The sequence below is a fragment of the Psittacula echo genome (assembly GCF_963264785.1).
Source record: "Psittacula echo genome assembly, chromosome: 6".
In the NCBI taxonomy this organism is placed as follows: Eukaryota; Metazoa; Chordata; class Aves; order Psittaciformes; family Psittacidae; genus Psittacula; species Psittacula echo.
This window is the reverse complement of record NC_137743.1, coordinates 46,268,535-46,285,567: the sequence shown is the minus strand read 5'-3', so window position 1 is coordinate 46,285,567 and position 17,033 is coordinate 46,268,535. Positions and strand designations below refer to the sequence as shown.

The following is a 17,033-nucleotide window of genomic DNA, read 5'->3' as shown; positions in this document are numbered from 1 at the left end:
TTTTCTTCCCCTCATTTCTCTACCTTTACTTAAGCTGAATACTGTTAAAGATAAAGAATATATTCCCTTTTTGCTTGCTTCCCCCTGCAGATGCAGTAAGTATGCTCTCCACACTTACCTGCAGGTCATTTGGAGATATGAAATTAGAATAACCAAGCAATTCTGTCAGGGCTTCTTCACCTGGCCTCTGTCAGTGATTTCTCAGAGTTTACGGCCCAAGCTGGGACAGAACGATGACCAGAAGGAAAAATGCAAGCTAAAACTTCATGCATCAGTGCTGTCTTCAAGAGAAATCACTCCAGACACCAGCAGTTGACAGTATCAAGAATTAACTTTATTAGCAATGGTACTGGATAATTAAGTTCTGTCTCAAGAGGTATTTGGTCTGTAACATGAAGGAAAGGATCAGCAGAGGTGCAAAGCAGTCAGCAAACAAGCAGAATCACATCACACCTGGGACCGGGGGTATAATGTATGAGTTGAGGACAGCAGACCACACGGCAGGCTCTCAAGTGAGAAGCACTGAAAGCCACAATGGGATGTTTCTGTTGCCAACAAGAGGTTGGCTTGGGCTTTTCAGCCACAACAAAGTACTGCATTACTTCAAGTAATGCTCCAGCACCCACAGAGGTGATGGCAGTGCTTACCCCCCTGAGCAGCACCTAGCTGGCTGGACAGCATCACCACTCTTAGCCCTTGGGCTGCCCTTCAAGATGACGTGGACCTTCATGGATCAACACTTTGCCAAAGTGTCAGGGGCTGAAGGGCTATAAACCTGTTGAAGCAACAGGATTAGAAGCTCACACATTCAAAGTCGTGTGCTGTAAAGCTGCTCCTTGGTACTGCACACCCTGTAAATTTTCTACTCATGTCTGGATTTTATGTTTAAATAAAAAACAGCCATAAAGCAAAACTGTGTCTGTATTGCCAACGAGCCCAAACTAAACACTGGAAAGGATTTATATAAAAGCACACATCAAGCCTACACATCACCCCATGGCAACGATCACCATTGATCCCTGCTGTTCGCTCAGCAGAGCCAGGGCAGGCGCAGGTGGAAAGGCACCAGCCCTGCATCCTTCCTCTCACTAACTGCCACATCCAGCACAGCATAGAGACAGCCTGGCAACTCAGACCAGCAGCTTCACTGCTATTCTGTCAAGCAGAAGGTGCTGAGAGCATCCCATTAACGGAACATCTGCTAATAACCCAGTCTTAAAGGAAGTATTTTCCAGAGATAGCATCCCTGAGGCATCATCCACAATGACAAGTTATGCCATTACATCCTTGCTTCCCACTTCCCCTCTCCTAGACCACAAATCTACACCATTTGAGAAAATAAATACAATAATTGTCCAGGCGTATTTGCATGGAACTTACTTTACTTTAAAAGCCAGTCCTCTTTGTGTGGGCCATATTTTTGGGTGTCACAGTAGCTCACGACTCTGAAAACATCTGGAGACCATATACCACCTCAGTAAATTGATCAGCATTGTGCTGTGAACATCACATTGTCCTGGTTCAGCAGTAGCAGTAATTTTTTCTCCTTCTTAGTAGCTGGTGCAGTGCTGTGTTTTGACTTTCAGCCTGGGGATAATACTGATAAAGCCGATGTTTTCAGTTGCTGGTCAGAATGTTTACCCTGACCAAGGACTTTGTGAGTCTCATGCTCTGCCAGGGAGGAGGGGAAGCCAGGAGGAAGCAGGGACAGGACACCTGACCCAAACTAGCCAAAGAGGTATTCCATACCACAGCACGTCATGCCCAGGAGGTAGAGCTGAGAGTTACCCGGAAGGGCTAGAGCTCAGCGGGGTGGGGGTGAGGTACCGGTCGGTGAGGTGTTGTATTCTCTTGCCTTGTTATTTCCCTTATCATTATTATTATTATTGGTGGTAGCAGTAGTGATTTGTGTCATACCTTAGCTACTAAACTGTTCTTATCTCAACCCGTGGGAGCTGCATTCTTTCGATTCTCCTCCCCGTCCCTCCAGGAGCAGGGGGAAGAAAGGGGGGGGGGGGTGGAAGTAGACTGTGTGGTTCTAATTTACGGCCTGGGCTTAAACCACAACACACATCAATGCCTAATACTTCTCCCTGGCTTTTATAGACCTTTCTCAACGCAGACTAAAGGCACCTTAAAAACCTTAGGTTAGGGCCACTTACCATTTCGCTTTCCTTGGGGCTCAGCTGCAGACAGGGAAGTTGGTGTTCACAACCATCACACCATAGTCACAGCTGAAGAAATGATCTTGGGTTGGCTATGACACACAGCTCTAGCACTAGTAGCACTGTGCTGGGAGTGGATGATCCCTCAATTCAATCTTAAAAATTAAAGCAAGCATAAGTCCAAATGGAAAGGTTTCCCTTATATATGCTCTTTTGTGGCATGAATGTATGAAATAAGTACACCCGAAATGGTGCTCTGCTCCCTGGTGTGGCTGCTATCTGCCCTCAAAGCTTCCTTGAAGGTGCTCCAGGGCTCAGATTCCCTTTAGTTCAGCACCCAAGTTTGATGAAGGGAGATCCCCCTGAGATCACCAAAACACTGCAGGGGGTAAACTCAAAACGGTAAGGCAGCAAATCCCAAGGTGCCATCAAAAGCCTTGGTTTCAGTTTAAAACCAGTGTGGTGGCACCGCTAGCCACCCTTACCCACTGGCACTGGGCTGAGGGCCAGGTTTCCCTGTGCCCCCGGTGCTTCCCTGAACTCCTTGGGGAGGACAAGGCTTTTTTGGTCCATTTGCTCCAGTCAAGATGGAGAATGACAAATGTCTGACAGGACCCCCCAGGCACAGAGGACACCCCTTCCCAGAAGGAGGACTTTCCTCTTGGATGCAAACCCCTTCTTCCCCCCAGCAAGACAGGCAGCATGGTGGGCCTGGCCTTTTGGGGAAAAAATCCTAAATACCCGACAACATTACCACAAACTGAGGGCATCCCCCCCAGCTGCTCCTCTAAATGAGGTGCACAATGAGAACAGAGAAGGCAGATCCCACAGCCAGCCCCACCATGAGGTAAAATGTCATCACCACCCCTGCCGCCTCAGCCAGCTCTTTTGGCACGATCTTGGGGCCATAGATGATGACCAGTGTCCCCAGGTAGCCATTGCTCAGCCCCAGCAGCGCTGTGAAGACCACTGGGTAAACATCTTGGTTGAAGACCACAGTCTGGATCCAAGCCCGGGGTTGGTAGTTGCTGAGGATAAAGAGAGGGAGGAAGATGGTCCTGAGGAGGACAAGGGTAGGCAGCAGCTTGCTCTTGGGACCAGGCATCTGGATCCAGGCAGTGATCTGCCTCCCACACCAGTCGGCGAAGTTGTACAGGAGGAAACTGGTGAGCGGAGCAAAGTACTTAGTGCTCCATGGGCTTCCCGAGGACTTGCTGACAGACTCAATGTTGGAGGAGAGAGAAGGGAAGATGATGATGGAGATGAAGAAGATGTAGAAGAGGCAGAAGCCAAGGACAGCAGTCTTCTGCAGGATGGGGCGGAGCGGGGGGATGCCTGTGCTTTTTGCAAGGAAGGAGGTACTTGTGGTGCCTTCTGGCTCTGCCTCATCTTCCATAGAGCTGTCAGGTGGCACAGTGGCCAGAGAAGGGCTCTCCTCCTGGCTGTTCATGTAATACCTGGAGAAACAGAAGGAAGGAGATTATTAGGCAAGTGCATGTGGGAGGAACACAAACTGAGATTTGGAGAGAGCAGGAGAGAAGCTGGCTACGCAGGGATGTCTGCTGGACCCATCACCTTGTAAGGGGAGGTGACACTCAGGGATCCACCATCCCCTCTTCCCCACTGTGGTATCCCTTTCCGCCCTCAGTAGCTCATAAAGAGGACCCACTGTAGCAGGCATTTGAGGGGGGCAGGTGGTTTCAGGGGCTGCACGCATAAGCAAGACCGACGGGTCATGCACACCATGATGTTGCATGATGTTGTAGATACAGATGCCCTACAGGGACCCACCCAGCTGGCTGCTTCCAGTCTATGACTCTCTGCTGACTTCATGCATTTCAGAAGCCCCGGCATCAGCACCTTCTATCCCCCAGTGAGGCTTGCCAGAAACTCAGCACACGCTGGGCCAGATGAACAGTTTCAGTCTGTGGTTTCGGTCAAATGGGGAAGTGTGGCTGATGCAGAGCAGTGCTGGAGGCGAAGCGTGAAGGATGCAGGATGGGATGCTGGGGGGTGATGGGGCAGAGATTGGCACAGCAGGTATTCCATGGGTGCCCCCAGCAACCCTGCTTGGCATTGACAGTCATAAACCCTCTCAGCCCATGGGATGTGGGATGCCCACGGCAGGCAGGCGCACACACCTGGAGTACTCCAACCTGGGAAGGAGGAGGTACATCATGATGCAGAAGACGACGAAGATGTCAGCGGTGAGGAAGTAGGCCAGGGCGCTGTCAGTAACATTGGCTGCTGCAGTCAGGTCTATTACAGAGGCAACGGCGCTGATGGTGCCACCCATGGCCTGACCTGTGTGAGAGACCAGAGAACTGGAACTCAGTGCCTATAACTGAGCCAGCCTGACTGAGCATAGGTGGGAGACATGGAGGTGGCAGTGAGCAACCCACAGCACCTCCAGTAAGGAGGACTTAAATGCAGAGGGGAAAATGAGAGACAGCAGCATCCTCTTATTAATATCCCCTGGTAAGCACAAACCCCTCAGGGGAAGCAGCTCAACCCCTGCCCCACATGCTGGTCCCAAACCCAGCTCAGGATGCAGCTGCACATACCACCCTGTCTCAATTTCCATACCTTGCTGCAACACAGTTATTTGTGGCACTATATCACAGCCATGGTCTCATCCTGTATCCCCTTTCAACACAAACATGGCACTACACAGGGGTCAGGATGGGACCCAACCTGCTGGGCTTGCATGTGCTGAGTCCTGCAGAGAAAGTCCAAACCCTGCCCGCAGCCTAAACCTTGCCTTCCACCAGCACACATATGAACACCTCTTAAACACTCCCCCAGTCAGGAGTTCAACCCACCAGCAACAGGTATGCCATCTCAGGGATGCAGTGACTTCCCCCACTGGGCTACACTCATTAAAACACTCCTGTCTTGGCCCCAGGAAAACTCCTCCATTTTGATGTTTTCCCCCTTCCCATCTTAGTTTGTCAGCCATGCTGCAGCACATTTATAATGTTATCGAACCTCCAGGGAGCTCATCACTCACAGCTCCCAACATGCCTCTCATCACTGACGGAAACACATGGATATGCTGAACAGAAAGGAGGAGACAATGCAAAGTTCATGATTCCTCCAGCTCCTTCCTCCTTTCTCCCCGCACAGAATAAATAATGAGGTCAAGCTGTCATGCTGGCTGCAGGGTGTTCACCTCCCAGGCAGGCACGGTGAAGGACCGCTGCTCTCCTCTCTCTGATGAGCCCTCAGCACTTCGGTTTATGCGTATTTACAGAAACAAAAGCACCAGCTCATGTGACTGAGTGTTTCTTCCTCAGCAACTTCCCTTTATCCTTAAGGCAAAGTTACGTTTCTAAAATAAACCCCATGTGACAAAACACCAGATGCAGGAGAGAAAGAAAACCAACTACCCAGCCATAGGATTGTGAAAGAGCACAATCCCACCAGGACAGCGTGGCCGAGGGACACTAACCCGAGATCAGCGCTTGCAAGTTCCTCATGGGGAAGCAGCTGCTCAGACCAAAGATGCTGCTGGTGAAGACAGTCGAGGCACTGCTGACGATGGCCACACAGCCGATAGTGAGGGCAAAGAAGCAGGTGGTCCAGGCAGAGGTGTCGACCTTCACCAGCACCGTGATCACCAGGAAGACAGCCAGCATGACAAAGAGGGAGGACAGGATCCGGACACTGGCGGGCACCCTGGGGACAAAGGGACAGTGACACTCCTGTGTTTAGAACTACAGTGTGAAGGTGTGATGAGAGGACGCCAACCCCTCTGCTGTGAGAAGGATCAAAGAAAAGTGAAGGGAGATGAGGAATAAAAAGTAATTATTTTTCTCAGAAGCCTTTAGATGTCAACACTTTTGCTACCAGCAAGACTAAGCCCAGCCGAGCTGTAAATAGCCATTTCTCCCAGAAATTAGGGCCTGTCTCCATCACTGGAGCAATGTACAGCAGCAGTGATAAAGCCTGCCTGGGAAACACAGCAGGCTGGGTGAAAGCAACCCCAGGCATTGCTGCAAGATAATTACTTGTTTGAGCAAGAAAGTTGCTTATTACCTAGCCAGGAGACTGGATGGGCTGGCCTGGGGACAGGAGAGAGGGAGAGAGGCAGGGAGCTGGACCAGTAGCTGAGATCTAGAGATTAAGCACACAAACACGTTCCCCTTCACCCACAAATGTGCAGGAATTTGATCTGGGATAAAGAAGGATACAAACAAAGGGATACAGCTATGTTAGACAGAAGTTTAGCTTGCGATGTGGCACAGATGATCCATTTCTTAAGCCAGTGCGGTAGCTGGTAGGACTAGAGCAAGGTGTTACTCCTGGCCTGGGTGAGCTCAGCAGTCCTTAGCCACTCCCCTGATGAAAAAGATGGCAGTCTGAAGAGGAAAGAACGTTTGCCAAGCAATTAACCAAGGAATTTATTATAAATTTATCTACAGTGGTGCAACTCAAAACAACTCCAGGCATGGGTGCTGCTGGCATGGTGCACAGTGCTTCACCCTGCTTCATCTCAGCTGACTGCAATTCAGGCAAGGGCAGATGAGGAGATTTTGGCCACACAGAAGGCTGCCCACACAATGCCCTGTGTACCCCAAAGCTTGCCTCCACAATGGAAAGGGAGGCTGAGCTGGGAGCCACAACTGAAGGCAGAGAAAGGCAGACGTGACACAGACAAAGCTGGGGAGAGCCACAGTTGATGGCTGACCTCAGAATGGAGCAGCACTTACTTGTTGATAAGCAAGAAGTTTCCGATCAGGCACAGCACGGAGGGCACAGTTGAAGCAATGGAGATGTAACTCTCAAAAAAATCCTGCCAGGAAAACAAAACAAAATCAACCAACCAACCAAACAAAACCCCAAACCAAACAAACAAGGTGTGGGAGAACAACGTATGAATTTCAGTTCCTAAATACAGCATGATATTGCATGCATGGGGGTTATGATGCAGGTGTCCACCTTGTTGCATTTTAGCACACGCTGCAAAACTGCTCAGGACAACAGCAGGAAGTGGCCCCCAGGGCTTTTTCATCCTGCAACAGCCATGGAGCCCTGGAATATTTCAGGAAATTAGGGACATAAATTCAGAAGCAAAAATGGTGAAGGAAATACCTGCCTTACTGCCGCATTGCCCACGTGGGACAGCACCGAAAATGAGGAGGTCTGAATTTCTCCTGCTGGCTGCAGCATCCTGGACAAACCTCACGAACATTTTATCCTATTCTCTGTGAGGGCTGTTTGTTATAAATCAGGACACAAAACCATTAATATTTTTAGCTAACTGCTTTGGAAGTCTGCAATAGCTAGCAAACCTGTGCATCTCTCTCCACACAGCATGACCGGGACACCATGCCCAAGAACATGCTCGAGCAAAAGCAGCCAAAGTGGGGACACAAGGACATTATTTTCACACCCGGTCTCCCACTCTGTGTGCACAAAACTCATTGAAAAACTATATTGAGACTCAACACACGTTTACTCCAGGGACTCGTGTATCACTCAAGCAAGCTGGCTGTAGCATCAGTCTATATTCACCAGCCCACCTTGCACAGAGTTTAGGCTGAGCACACACAAAGCAATAACCACAGCAGAGAGAGAAAGATTTCTTTGCCAAAACTGCAGCCAAATGCTTACATTTTCAATCTATTTTATGTATTATGCTGTTAAAGCATGTCTGCTCCACCGTCTCCCTTGAGGTGCTCAATCTCCTTGGTTTTTTTCTGCAGGAATCTCAACCAGCAGGTAGGACAATGCTTGAAAAGAGGGCGATCTACATATTCACCCCCACTGCAATGGGCTTTCATTTCCTCCAGTTACCTAGCTACAGAGAAGGGGCCACATCGCATCTGAGCATGAGAAGGCACTTGGCATGTTTTCTCTGCATGTAACTCTCTTTTTTCAGCTTTCCATTGTAGTAATCAGTTTACAATCATGTTAATTTATTCTTCCCTATTAGGAGCTTTACTGTAAGCAATGAGAAATCTAATAATCACTCCTAGAGTGTCCATATAGACAGAGACATAAATGCCTGCACTTAACAGCATCAGTTTGGCAAAGCAGGAGGATCAAAGGTCTACGGCCATACAGTGAATTACAAGAGAAAAGACAAGGCAAAATGCAAAGTTGGCTGTTAAAACTATGACTTATTTGCCAACCTACTCAAAACAAACCACCAAACCAGCCTGGGGATATTAAGTATACTTCCTAGTTAATTTTCTTTTGAGGATGAAAAAAGACTTCATAATGTTTTCACAAAGCAGAAGTGTACATGAAGTAACCTGGCAGAGATACTGCATTTCAAGCACCCCTGGGGAAACCTTCATTCATCCCCAGCAAACGTGCTCACATCAGCGGTGGGAAGAGAACTGGGGAAGTATTTAAGAAACTGAGGAGCTTGCACCGCATCGGGAAATTTTATGCTGCCTTAGCCACAATCAAACCCTGCTGGAAAAGAAAAGCCGAGTAGAAGGGTTTCAACTACATTATTTTGGTGAAGAAGGAAAGTCCTCACACCACATTTTTTAATGCAGCAGCAGAATGGCAGTGGCAAATTTAATCCATGACCAGACCAATGGAAAGTATCAGGCCCCATACCTATCTCACCTCTTCGCTCTTGCTCATTAGGTGTTAATCCAGCTCAAACGGTAACTCTTCTCCCTACATGGTTATTCCCACCCATCACAGATGTGCTTTCAGAGCAAATTTTTGGCTATGCAAGATATACCTAGCTCTTCTCTCTTTCTGCTGAGCCCTTCCTAACTGGCCAGCTCATCTCCTCTGGGCCTCCCTTGCTCACAAGGGCTGAGCTCGTTATGGCCAACACGGTTTTAGAGGGGAAACACAAACACTGAAAGACTGCCACAGCTTTCCTAGCTAATAATAAATGATAATCCAGAAAGCCAACCTGACATCTCCCTCCTTGCCCAAAGCTGCCTTCCTGCCACCTCTGCTTCTCATGGGTGAAGGTGTCATACTTCAGGCATGGAGCCGAGGCACATAATGGAAGTGTTTGACCCTATATTAACTATAGCACCTTCAAACACATGCCATGATGCATGCAGTGCACTTGGTACCTTAAAGGAAAACACTAACAAGAACAAAGCACTGCAGTGGCAAATTAGTCATCAGTGGTGGCCAGCACTGCCCACTGTTGCCAAGGTGCTTTTGCAAAGTAGTTTTTATTCTGCTCTAGCCCGGACTCGGCAGCTGGGCTCTTGCCAGGCTGGGAAAGCAATCCAGGCCCATGGTGGCGGCTGAAGGCACCAGAGCGTTACCTAGAGCACAGGGCATGAAATTAGCAGCAGCGAGCAGGCTGGAGCCAAAGCAGGCTGCCAGTCACAGGCACATCTTTCCAGAGTTGAGCTCGGTTTGCAGGTAAGCCCTCCTGCTGCAGCACCATGGCTCGCCATCCCAGGGGCCAACTGGCTTATTTTTGATTGACTCGACTGCCATGGAAAAGCCAGGTTGCTTGTCTCCAGAGAAGTAAAAAACATTGCACCTTGGCCATACAGAAAGAGGAGAAACATCTATTCAATGAAGTAGCATCCTTCAAACACTTTTTGAAGTGATGATCTGACCAGGAATATAGCTGTGCAAGAGCTTTTAGGAAGAATACACCTTGTGATACCTATGCTACTTGAAACCAGTTTTTCAAGAATTGCCTCACATAAGCATGATGTAGAAGCAACGAGGAGTGAGTGGGATGCAGGGACCGTGGGAGGACACCATGCCACGTGGTGGCAAGAGCACCATTCACCCCCTTTTTGAACACCCTTGGTAGCACAGGGACAGCCTATTTATGGTCTTTGGGCACCATAGGCACTTGTTCTCAATTAGTTTCATCTACCCAATATCTCAATTTATACCAGCACACTGGTACTTCAGCATCCTGGTACAAGTACCGCTGGTGACACTCTGCTTCCTCCCCATCAAAAACACAGCTGGCTTAACAACTATTAAAATAAAAACAGCCATGGATGCCATATTAAGAAATCATAGAGAAAACCTGGGCATCACACCTGGCTCTGTGTTTATATAAAAATAAAATGTGCCCAAACTGCTTGAACAAGCTTGGCAACAGGAAGCGGACAGGATGCAGCCTCATCATGCCAATACTTTTTCCAGCCCCAAAGAAATACCATTGCTTTGTCAGGGGGGCACAGGGAAATAATTCTGCCACGGCAGGAGGAGCAAGAGAAGGCAGCTTTTTAGGGGAGAAATAAGAGAGGCAATCAAGCCTGCCACCCCAAGGCCAGCTCATCAGTCACCCCATCCCATATGTCAAAAGCCATATGTTTATCACCGCAGAGGATACTCCGGTCACATGTGCCAGATCTTGAAGGAAAAGCAGTAAAGCATCCAGGGGCACGTGAGACTATCACAAGCCATGTGGTCCAGGGCTGGTGTTCCTGCAAAGCCCTGCTGCTGTTTCCACATTACATGCTGCACCAGCCAGTGCAAGGGAGAAAACGCCTAAAGCATGCTTGATGCCTTGCCACTGGGCCAGAAGCTAAAAGCAATTCATCTCCCAGCCTGCAGGGAGCTGCAGCTGAGTCCACTGGGAAAGCACAGAGCCCCATGGGGCTTGGGCACTCACCAAGCATGAAGGACAGATTAAAAAAAACAGAAAGAGATTTTTACCTTGCACCATAGAAATCATCCTATGAAAGGCAGCCTTGCTTAAGGGGCAGGTTAACCTAGATTTTTTAAATGCACCTTAAACCTTAGCACTTCAAATACAGGGAAAAGACAGACCAAAGTGCTACGCTTTTTGGTTTTAAGCGTCTATCTTGTTCTCCCCAAATACACCTCTACCCCTGGTTGGCAGCAGGCAAAACCCCAGAGGACGTTCACTCACTTCTGGGAAAGTGGAAGGGTAAAAAAGAGCAAGTTGGGAAGGAAACGAGGTTTTTTTAAGGCCTTGAAAGCAGCATACTCACCTGCAGATCCGACGCCTGCTGCCCCACAGGGCCTGCCCGATCCGAGCAGTTTTGCAGCTTGTACATCCAGTAGTGCTTTGCTGTGATGAAAAAATTCCAGGGCAGCAGTGACCCAACACCCAGGATGAAAAAAATAATATAGGCCCCATGTAAGCGGTCGCTTGGCTTTTGCGGGCTGTATCCACTCAACAAGGGCTCCCCTGTCAGGGGCTCCTCATCTGGGTGCATGGTGCTGGCACGCTGCAGAAAAGAACCACCAACAAAGGTATTACCCACGACAGTTGCAAACTGTTGCTTGGAAGATGCTGCGTGCGGTTCCCTCCTCCTTTGGCCTGTGATCACCCAGCAAATGCTGGATGAGTAGACTGAACTAACTTAGCACAAGGATGGTTGGATCCCTGAAAGATGCGGGAGAAGGGAACTAAGACATGGCAGAGACAGGCACTGCCACCACAGCACCCATGTTGCCATCCATAATTAATTATTAACCAATCCCTTTGGCCTTGCAAAAGCAGGAAACCTCAGCTAGTGCAAGGCTCCAAAAAAACTAGCTTGTACACTGCCAACGCCATGGGGGTGCGCAGGGAAACGCGCAAACTACAATAACACCATCAGGCTTTCTAAAATGACTTGTAAACTAATGCACCACCACCAGGCTTTGCAGGCCGGTTTGTAAACTAATACAACATCATCAACGCTTTGTAAAATGACTCATAAACTACCATAACACCACCGGGCTTTGGAAAATGACTTGTGAACTGACGCAACGCCAGCAGGCTTTGCAAGGCGAGCGTAAACTACCATAAACTCCCGCAGCAACGCCGGGCTGTACAAAATGACTCGTAAACGACTGCAGCACCGCCAGGCTTGTCAGACCGGCGCCGCGGGAACGGCTGAGGCAAGTGCAGGGGAAGAGAATAATGCCGGAAATGAGGGATTTTGCAAAGCGCGTTCGATTTCAGGAGGAGGAAGCGCCGCATCCCTCCGCGCGCCCAGCCAGCTATCTGCCATCCCGTCCCTCCCTGCGTACCCGGGACCCCCCCTCCGCAGCACTTACAGGGGCACCGCACAACCCCGCCGGCTCCTTCCCCGCCGAGCCAGGCGGAGACGGGTCAAGCCGGGCCGAACCGCCCCGCTCCGCCCCGCCGGGGGTGGGGTAGCCCCGGCCCGGCCCCGCAGGCGGTGCTGCGCGGCGCGGTGGGGCGAGGACGGGAGGCGGGGGGCGGTGCAGCCCGGCGGTACCCAGGCGCAGTTGCGCGTAACTGTCGCCTTTAATTTTTTTGCCCACTCTCCCTTTTCCCCCATTTTTTAAAACAATCATTTACTCTATTTCACTTCTTGCAGATGCACGGCAAGGAGCACTGCCTTCCCCCCCCCCCCCCCCCCCGGGTTTAAATTAGAAGCGCTCTTTTAAAATCAGTGTTAATCAAGGCGTAGCAATAGCAACATTCGTCAAGACTTGGTTTTTGGTGGAAGTCAAAGCACAAGTGCATCATCCCCTCCTGAGGATGTGAGGGTGGGGAATGGGGAAATCTTCTGTAGAACGAGGGGCCACTTACCAGAGCCAGGACACTTTACTCGCTTCACTTCCTGCAGTGGTCCGTTAGGATAAATCTCACTGTAAAGTCCTCAACTTCCTCTGAACGACACTTGAACACTCACCTTCAAGGCATCATGGGACTGTGAAGGAAAACTTCATTAGCCTTTTTCCTCTCCCCCACTTTTCATTCCTTTATTCCTTCCCCAAAGATGGGTTTGGCTCCTTGGCAGGTGTGCAGCTACATAGGAAAATTATAAACTGGAGGGACACCAGCTTTTATGCAACCCCATTACAATCAGATGTGCTTCGACACAGTTTGCACTTGTGTTGGCCATTAGTGGAATTTTATATCTTAGGTTTCATGTTGCTAACTGTTTACACTTAGCCTTCGCATCTCTTATATCTAAGGTGATGCTTTTTCCTCCATCGCACACATATCCAGCTTCTTTTCACCGAAGCTAAACAGTCCCTGTTTTTTGCAGAAGGCCCCAAGATGGTCTAGTCTCTATTTTTTTTTCCATGTACAACTGCCTATGGGACAAATGCAGACCAACCCAGATACCCCATCTCCCAGCAGCACCAGGGCACACAAAGCTGGCCACCGCCTGGGAGCCAGGGCCAGTCACCATGCATATCCAGCCTCGCTGAGCCTTCAAGAGCATACCGGACAGCCCTGGATACACAGATGTCAAAATAGCCCCAGACATGTGCATGCTCTATTTTTTTTAGTTCTTTTGAGAGCAAAACAAGCAGAAGCACACGACCAACCCACCGGCGATGTGCTGAAATGGAAAGGCTTGAGAGGAGCACATGGGTTCCCCTCTAGAGGTTTCTGCTTGGGATTTTCATCTGCATTGACATGGTAGTCTGGGAAAGCACCTGAGGAGATGGCACAGTCTATCCGAGTCAGTAACCCATCAGCTCAGAGAGATTCGCCTGATATTTCTGACCTGCTGCTGTCTATCATGTCAAAAAACTCACTGCTGGAGATCATATGAACACAAGGGACTGTGACAGCTGAGTAGGGGAAACAAAGACAGTTCACATTTAACTAAAGCCATGAGAAGCCCCTCGAGTCAGTACTACTTGAGAGACCCTCTGCAACACAGACCTCCATATGGGCTCGGTGCAGATTTTAGGGACACTCCTGTGCCCAAAGTGGGGTTCGGGCTGTTTCCTCTCCACCCCAACCCCACACACAGGTCCTGCACTGGCCTGGAGTCAAGGCAAGCTGTGAAGGAGCAGGGAAGGTTTCATGATTATCCCAAAGGACTACCAGGCATCCCATAGCACTGTTTGCCCTCACCGTGCTAGAGGTGTAATGGAGCAAAGGGCGTATAAGTAATTGTTAAGAGATTGGAATTTGTTAAGTGGGACTTACAGAGGAGGTCGCCCCACTCCTTGGCACAGCTTGCCACTGTACGGGGCAGCTCATGGTGTAGGTGAATTGTAAAATCCAGTGGGACTGACCTAAAGGAAGTTTTCTGAACATGCAATAGAAAATTCAAGAGACCCTGGTGTGGGCTGCTCCGGTGCTCCCAGGCATCCAGCGGGATAAATCTGTCAGCACTTAGTGATGGCATGGCAGTCACTTACGAACCTGTCATGGGGACTGAATTCAATATGTCAACTGCAGAGAAGACTTGGGCCAGCTTAATTTTATGGGGAATCAGAAAGCTGTGTATTTCAATAGGAGATGAAATCAGGCACCAGTTGGTCAAAGCTACCCACACATTGGGCCCTTGGAAAGATAGAATCATAGAATCATAGAATCATAGAATAGTCAGAGTTGGAAATTACCTTAAGATCATCTAGTTCCAACCCCCCTGCCATGGGCAGGGACACCTCACACTAAACCATGTCACCCAAGGCCTCATCCAACCTGGCCTTGAACACTACCAAGGATGGAGCATTCACAACCTCCCTGGGCAACCCATTCCAGTGCCTCACCACCCTCTCAGTAAAGAATTTCTTCCTTAGATCCAATCTAAACTTCCCCTGTTTAAGTTTGAACCCATTACCCCTTGTCCTGTCACTACAGTCCCTGATGAAGAGTCCCTCCCCAGCATCCTTGTAGGCCCCCTTCAGATACCGGAAGGCTGCTATGAGGTCTCCACGCAGCCTTCTCTTCTCCAGGCTGAACAGCCCCAACTTTCTCAGCCCGTCTCCATACGGGAGGTGCTCCAGTCCCCTGATCATCCTCGTGGCCCTCCTCTGGACTTGTTCCAACAGTTCCATGTCCTTTTTATGTTGAGGACACCAGAACTGCACACAATACTCCAAGTGAGGTCTCACGAGAGCAGAGTAGAGGGGCAGGATCACCTCCTTCGACCTGCTGGTCAAGCTCCTCTTGATGCAGCCCAGGATACAGTTGGCTTTCTGGGCTGCGAGCGCACACTGAAGCCGGCTCATGTTCATTTTTTCATCGACCAACACCCCCAAGTCCTTCTCCGCAGGGCTGCTCTGAATCTCTTCTCTGCTCAACCTGTAGCTGTGCCTGGGATTGCTCCAACCCAGGTGTAGGACCTTGCACTTGGCATGGTTACAAAGGTGCCCAGTGAAAGCAACTTGGAAGACAGAGGATAAATGAATTAATATGTAAACAAAAGAAAAGGTTATTACTTCTGAGAAAGTATCTGCCTCAGCATTGTATTTAGAGCTAGAAAGCCCAGCTGGGAGGGTTTTGCATCTTTGCATGGCTGTGGTACAATTGCTGCCGTGACAGGGCAGCAGTTTCCTCCTTATTTCTTTCACTGGTTGCAGAATACCCACACCTGCCCAGAGTATGGAAAACATTGTCATCTCCTGGTGGCACCTTGTCCCCACAAGCTGAGTAAGGCAAGTGGCCCAGGCAGAGTGGGCAGGCGCAGCGAGATCCCACCTCTCCCTGCAAACCCTTCTGGCTTTGCTTCCTCTGGCAGAGGCAGTGTGATGGAACTAAGGCAGGGAAGCAGCATGGCAGAGGTGGTCCCAAAGGAGGGATGGGGCAAGGCAAGGAGGCAGAGGAGCAAGGCAGAGTTTGGAGCACAGGATGGCCAAGTTACAGACTGCAGCTCTGTACTCCGTTTCCCCCTTTCAAACTAGGCACCCTGGTCCTAGTTCTTGCTGGAAGGGGCATTGCTTTCTGCAGGATATCCCACAAGGAAGAAAATTAACTGCTTGAGATGGTGCCTTAGCCCATAAGACATAGTTGTAGCACTAGTCCCTGCCTTGTAATCACCCAGCGAGTCCAAAACAAACCATAAATCAATTGCTACAGCTTACCTCCATTAGGGACTCTGACAGCAACATCCTCTGCTGTTGGCACTGGCATGCCTGCAGCATCTGACCCAAAAACAGGTTGAAGGGATGCTCACAGAGATCCCTATGCTGCAGCTGCTGCTCAAGCTGAATCCACATCCCTGGAGATGCCAAACCCAGCAGGAACTCATGAGTGGTGAACACGAGAGAAGTGAGCAGATTGGGTTTTGTTGTTTTGGGGTTTTTTTATTAGACTAGGAAATATAATTTATTGCATAAAAATTTGTTACAATAGGAATGCTAAACTTTATTTACAGTTCTTTAGTTTACAGAATAAACAGATGCAGTTTTAGAGGATGCTGCTAGGCCCATCCCCCGGACATATAAATATGAAAACAGATTGCGGAGCAAGAGACGGACACTGCCAGCATGACACCGACCATGGGATTGCCTTTGCCGAAATGCCTGGGCAGACAAACCCCCAGTCACAGAGGGAGGCATGGAGGGCTCCTGGGAGCTGGCTCCCATGGGAAATGGGCAGCAGGCACTCAGAGGACGAGGGTGAGGAGCAAACCCTGCCTCCCCCTGTTCTGCTTCTAGTGCAGGTTCCCTGGTCTGAAAAATGGGGAGAACCTCCCCAAACACGCATGTCAGTGAATCCAGGAGGCTGCTGCCTGCCAGAAGAAGGGGAAGATGAACACAGACAGATGGGGATGGAGGCAGAGGCACTCACTGGTGGGACGGATGGATGGATGGACGGATGGGTGCACATGCCAGTGCAGTGATCCATGAACCAGAGACAATGGGAATGAAAGGGAGAGAGATTCAGACACAACCCGAAAGAAGAGCATCTCATCTCACAGAGAGCACCCCAGCACTGAGAAAGGAGCCCTATAAAATGCCGGCAGCTGGTTTGATCCATCAATTTTTCACTTTCCAAATTTGCTTACTCTGCCTCAGCTCAGAGATGGAGTGTCAGAAATCAGATGATCAAATGCAACCTAAAGGACAGACAAAACCCTTCCCATGTGACACAGGAGTTCACCCAGCAGAAGTCTTTCCATCTAGCACAAAGAGATACCCTCTCTCCCACAACCTTGAAAACCCAGAAAGAAAGGAATCCCAGAGACCCCAAAGTACAACAGAGTGCAGCTCTACACATCTGAT

General features: G+C 49.5%; 1 protein-coding gene across 1 annotated transcript; it reads right to left on the bottom strand.

Moving 5' to 3' along the window:
- Positions 1-2,952: 2,952 nt before the first annotated feature.
- Positions 2,953-16,025, bottom strand: SLC29A3 (solute carrier family 29 member 3; the record flags this gene model as incomplete). The annotated part of the gene is made up of 8 exons (XM_080622007.1): positions 2,953-3,622; positions 4,307-4,469; positions 5,617-5,843; positions 6,878-6,960; positions 11,087-11,326; positions 11,850-11,979; positions 12,144-12,355; positions 15,891-16,025. 8 exons carry the CDS (start codon positions 16,023-16,025, stop codon positions 2,953-2,955), a joined length of 1,860 nt encoding a protein of 619 aa, XP_080478133.1.
- Positions 16,026-17,033: the final 1,008 nt, after the last annotated feature.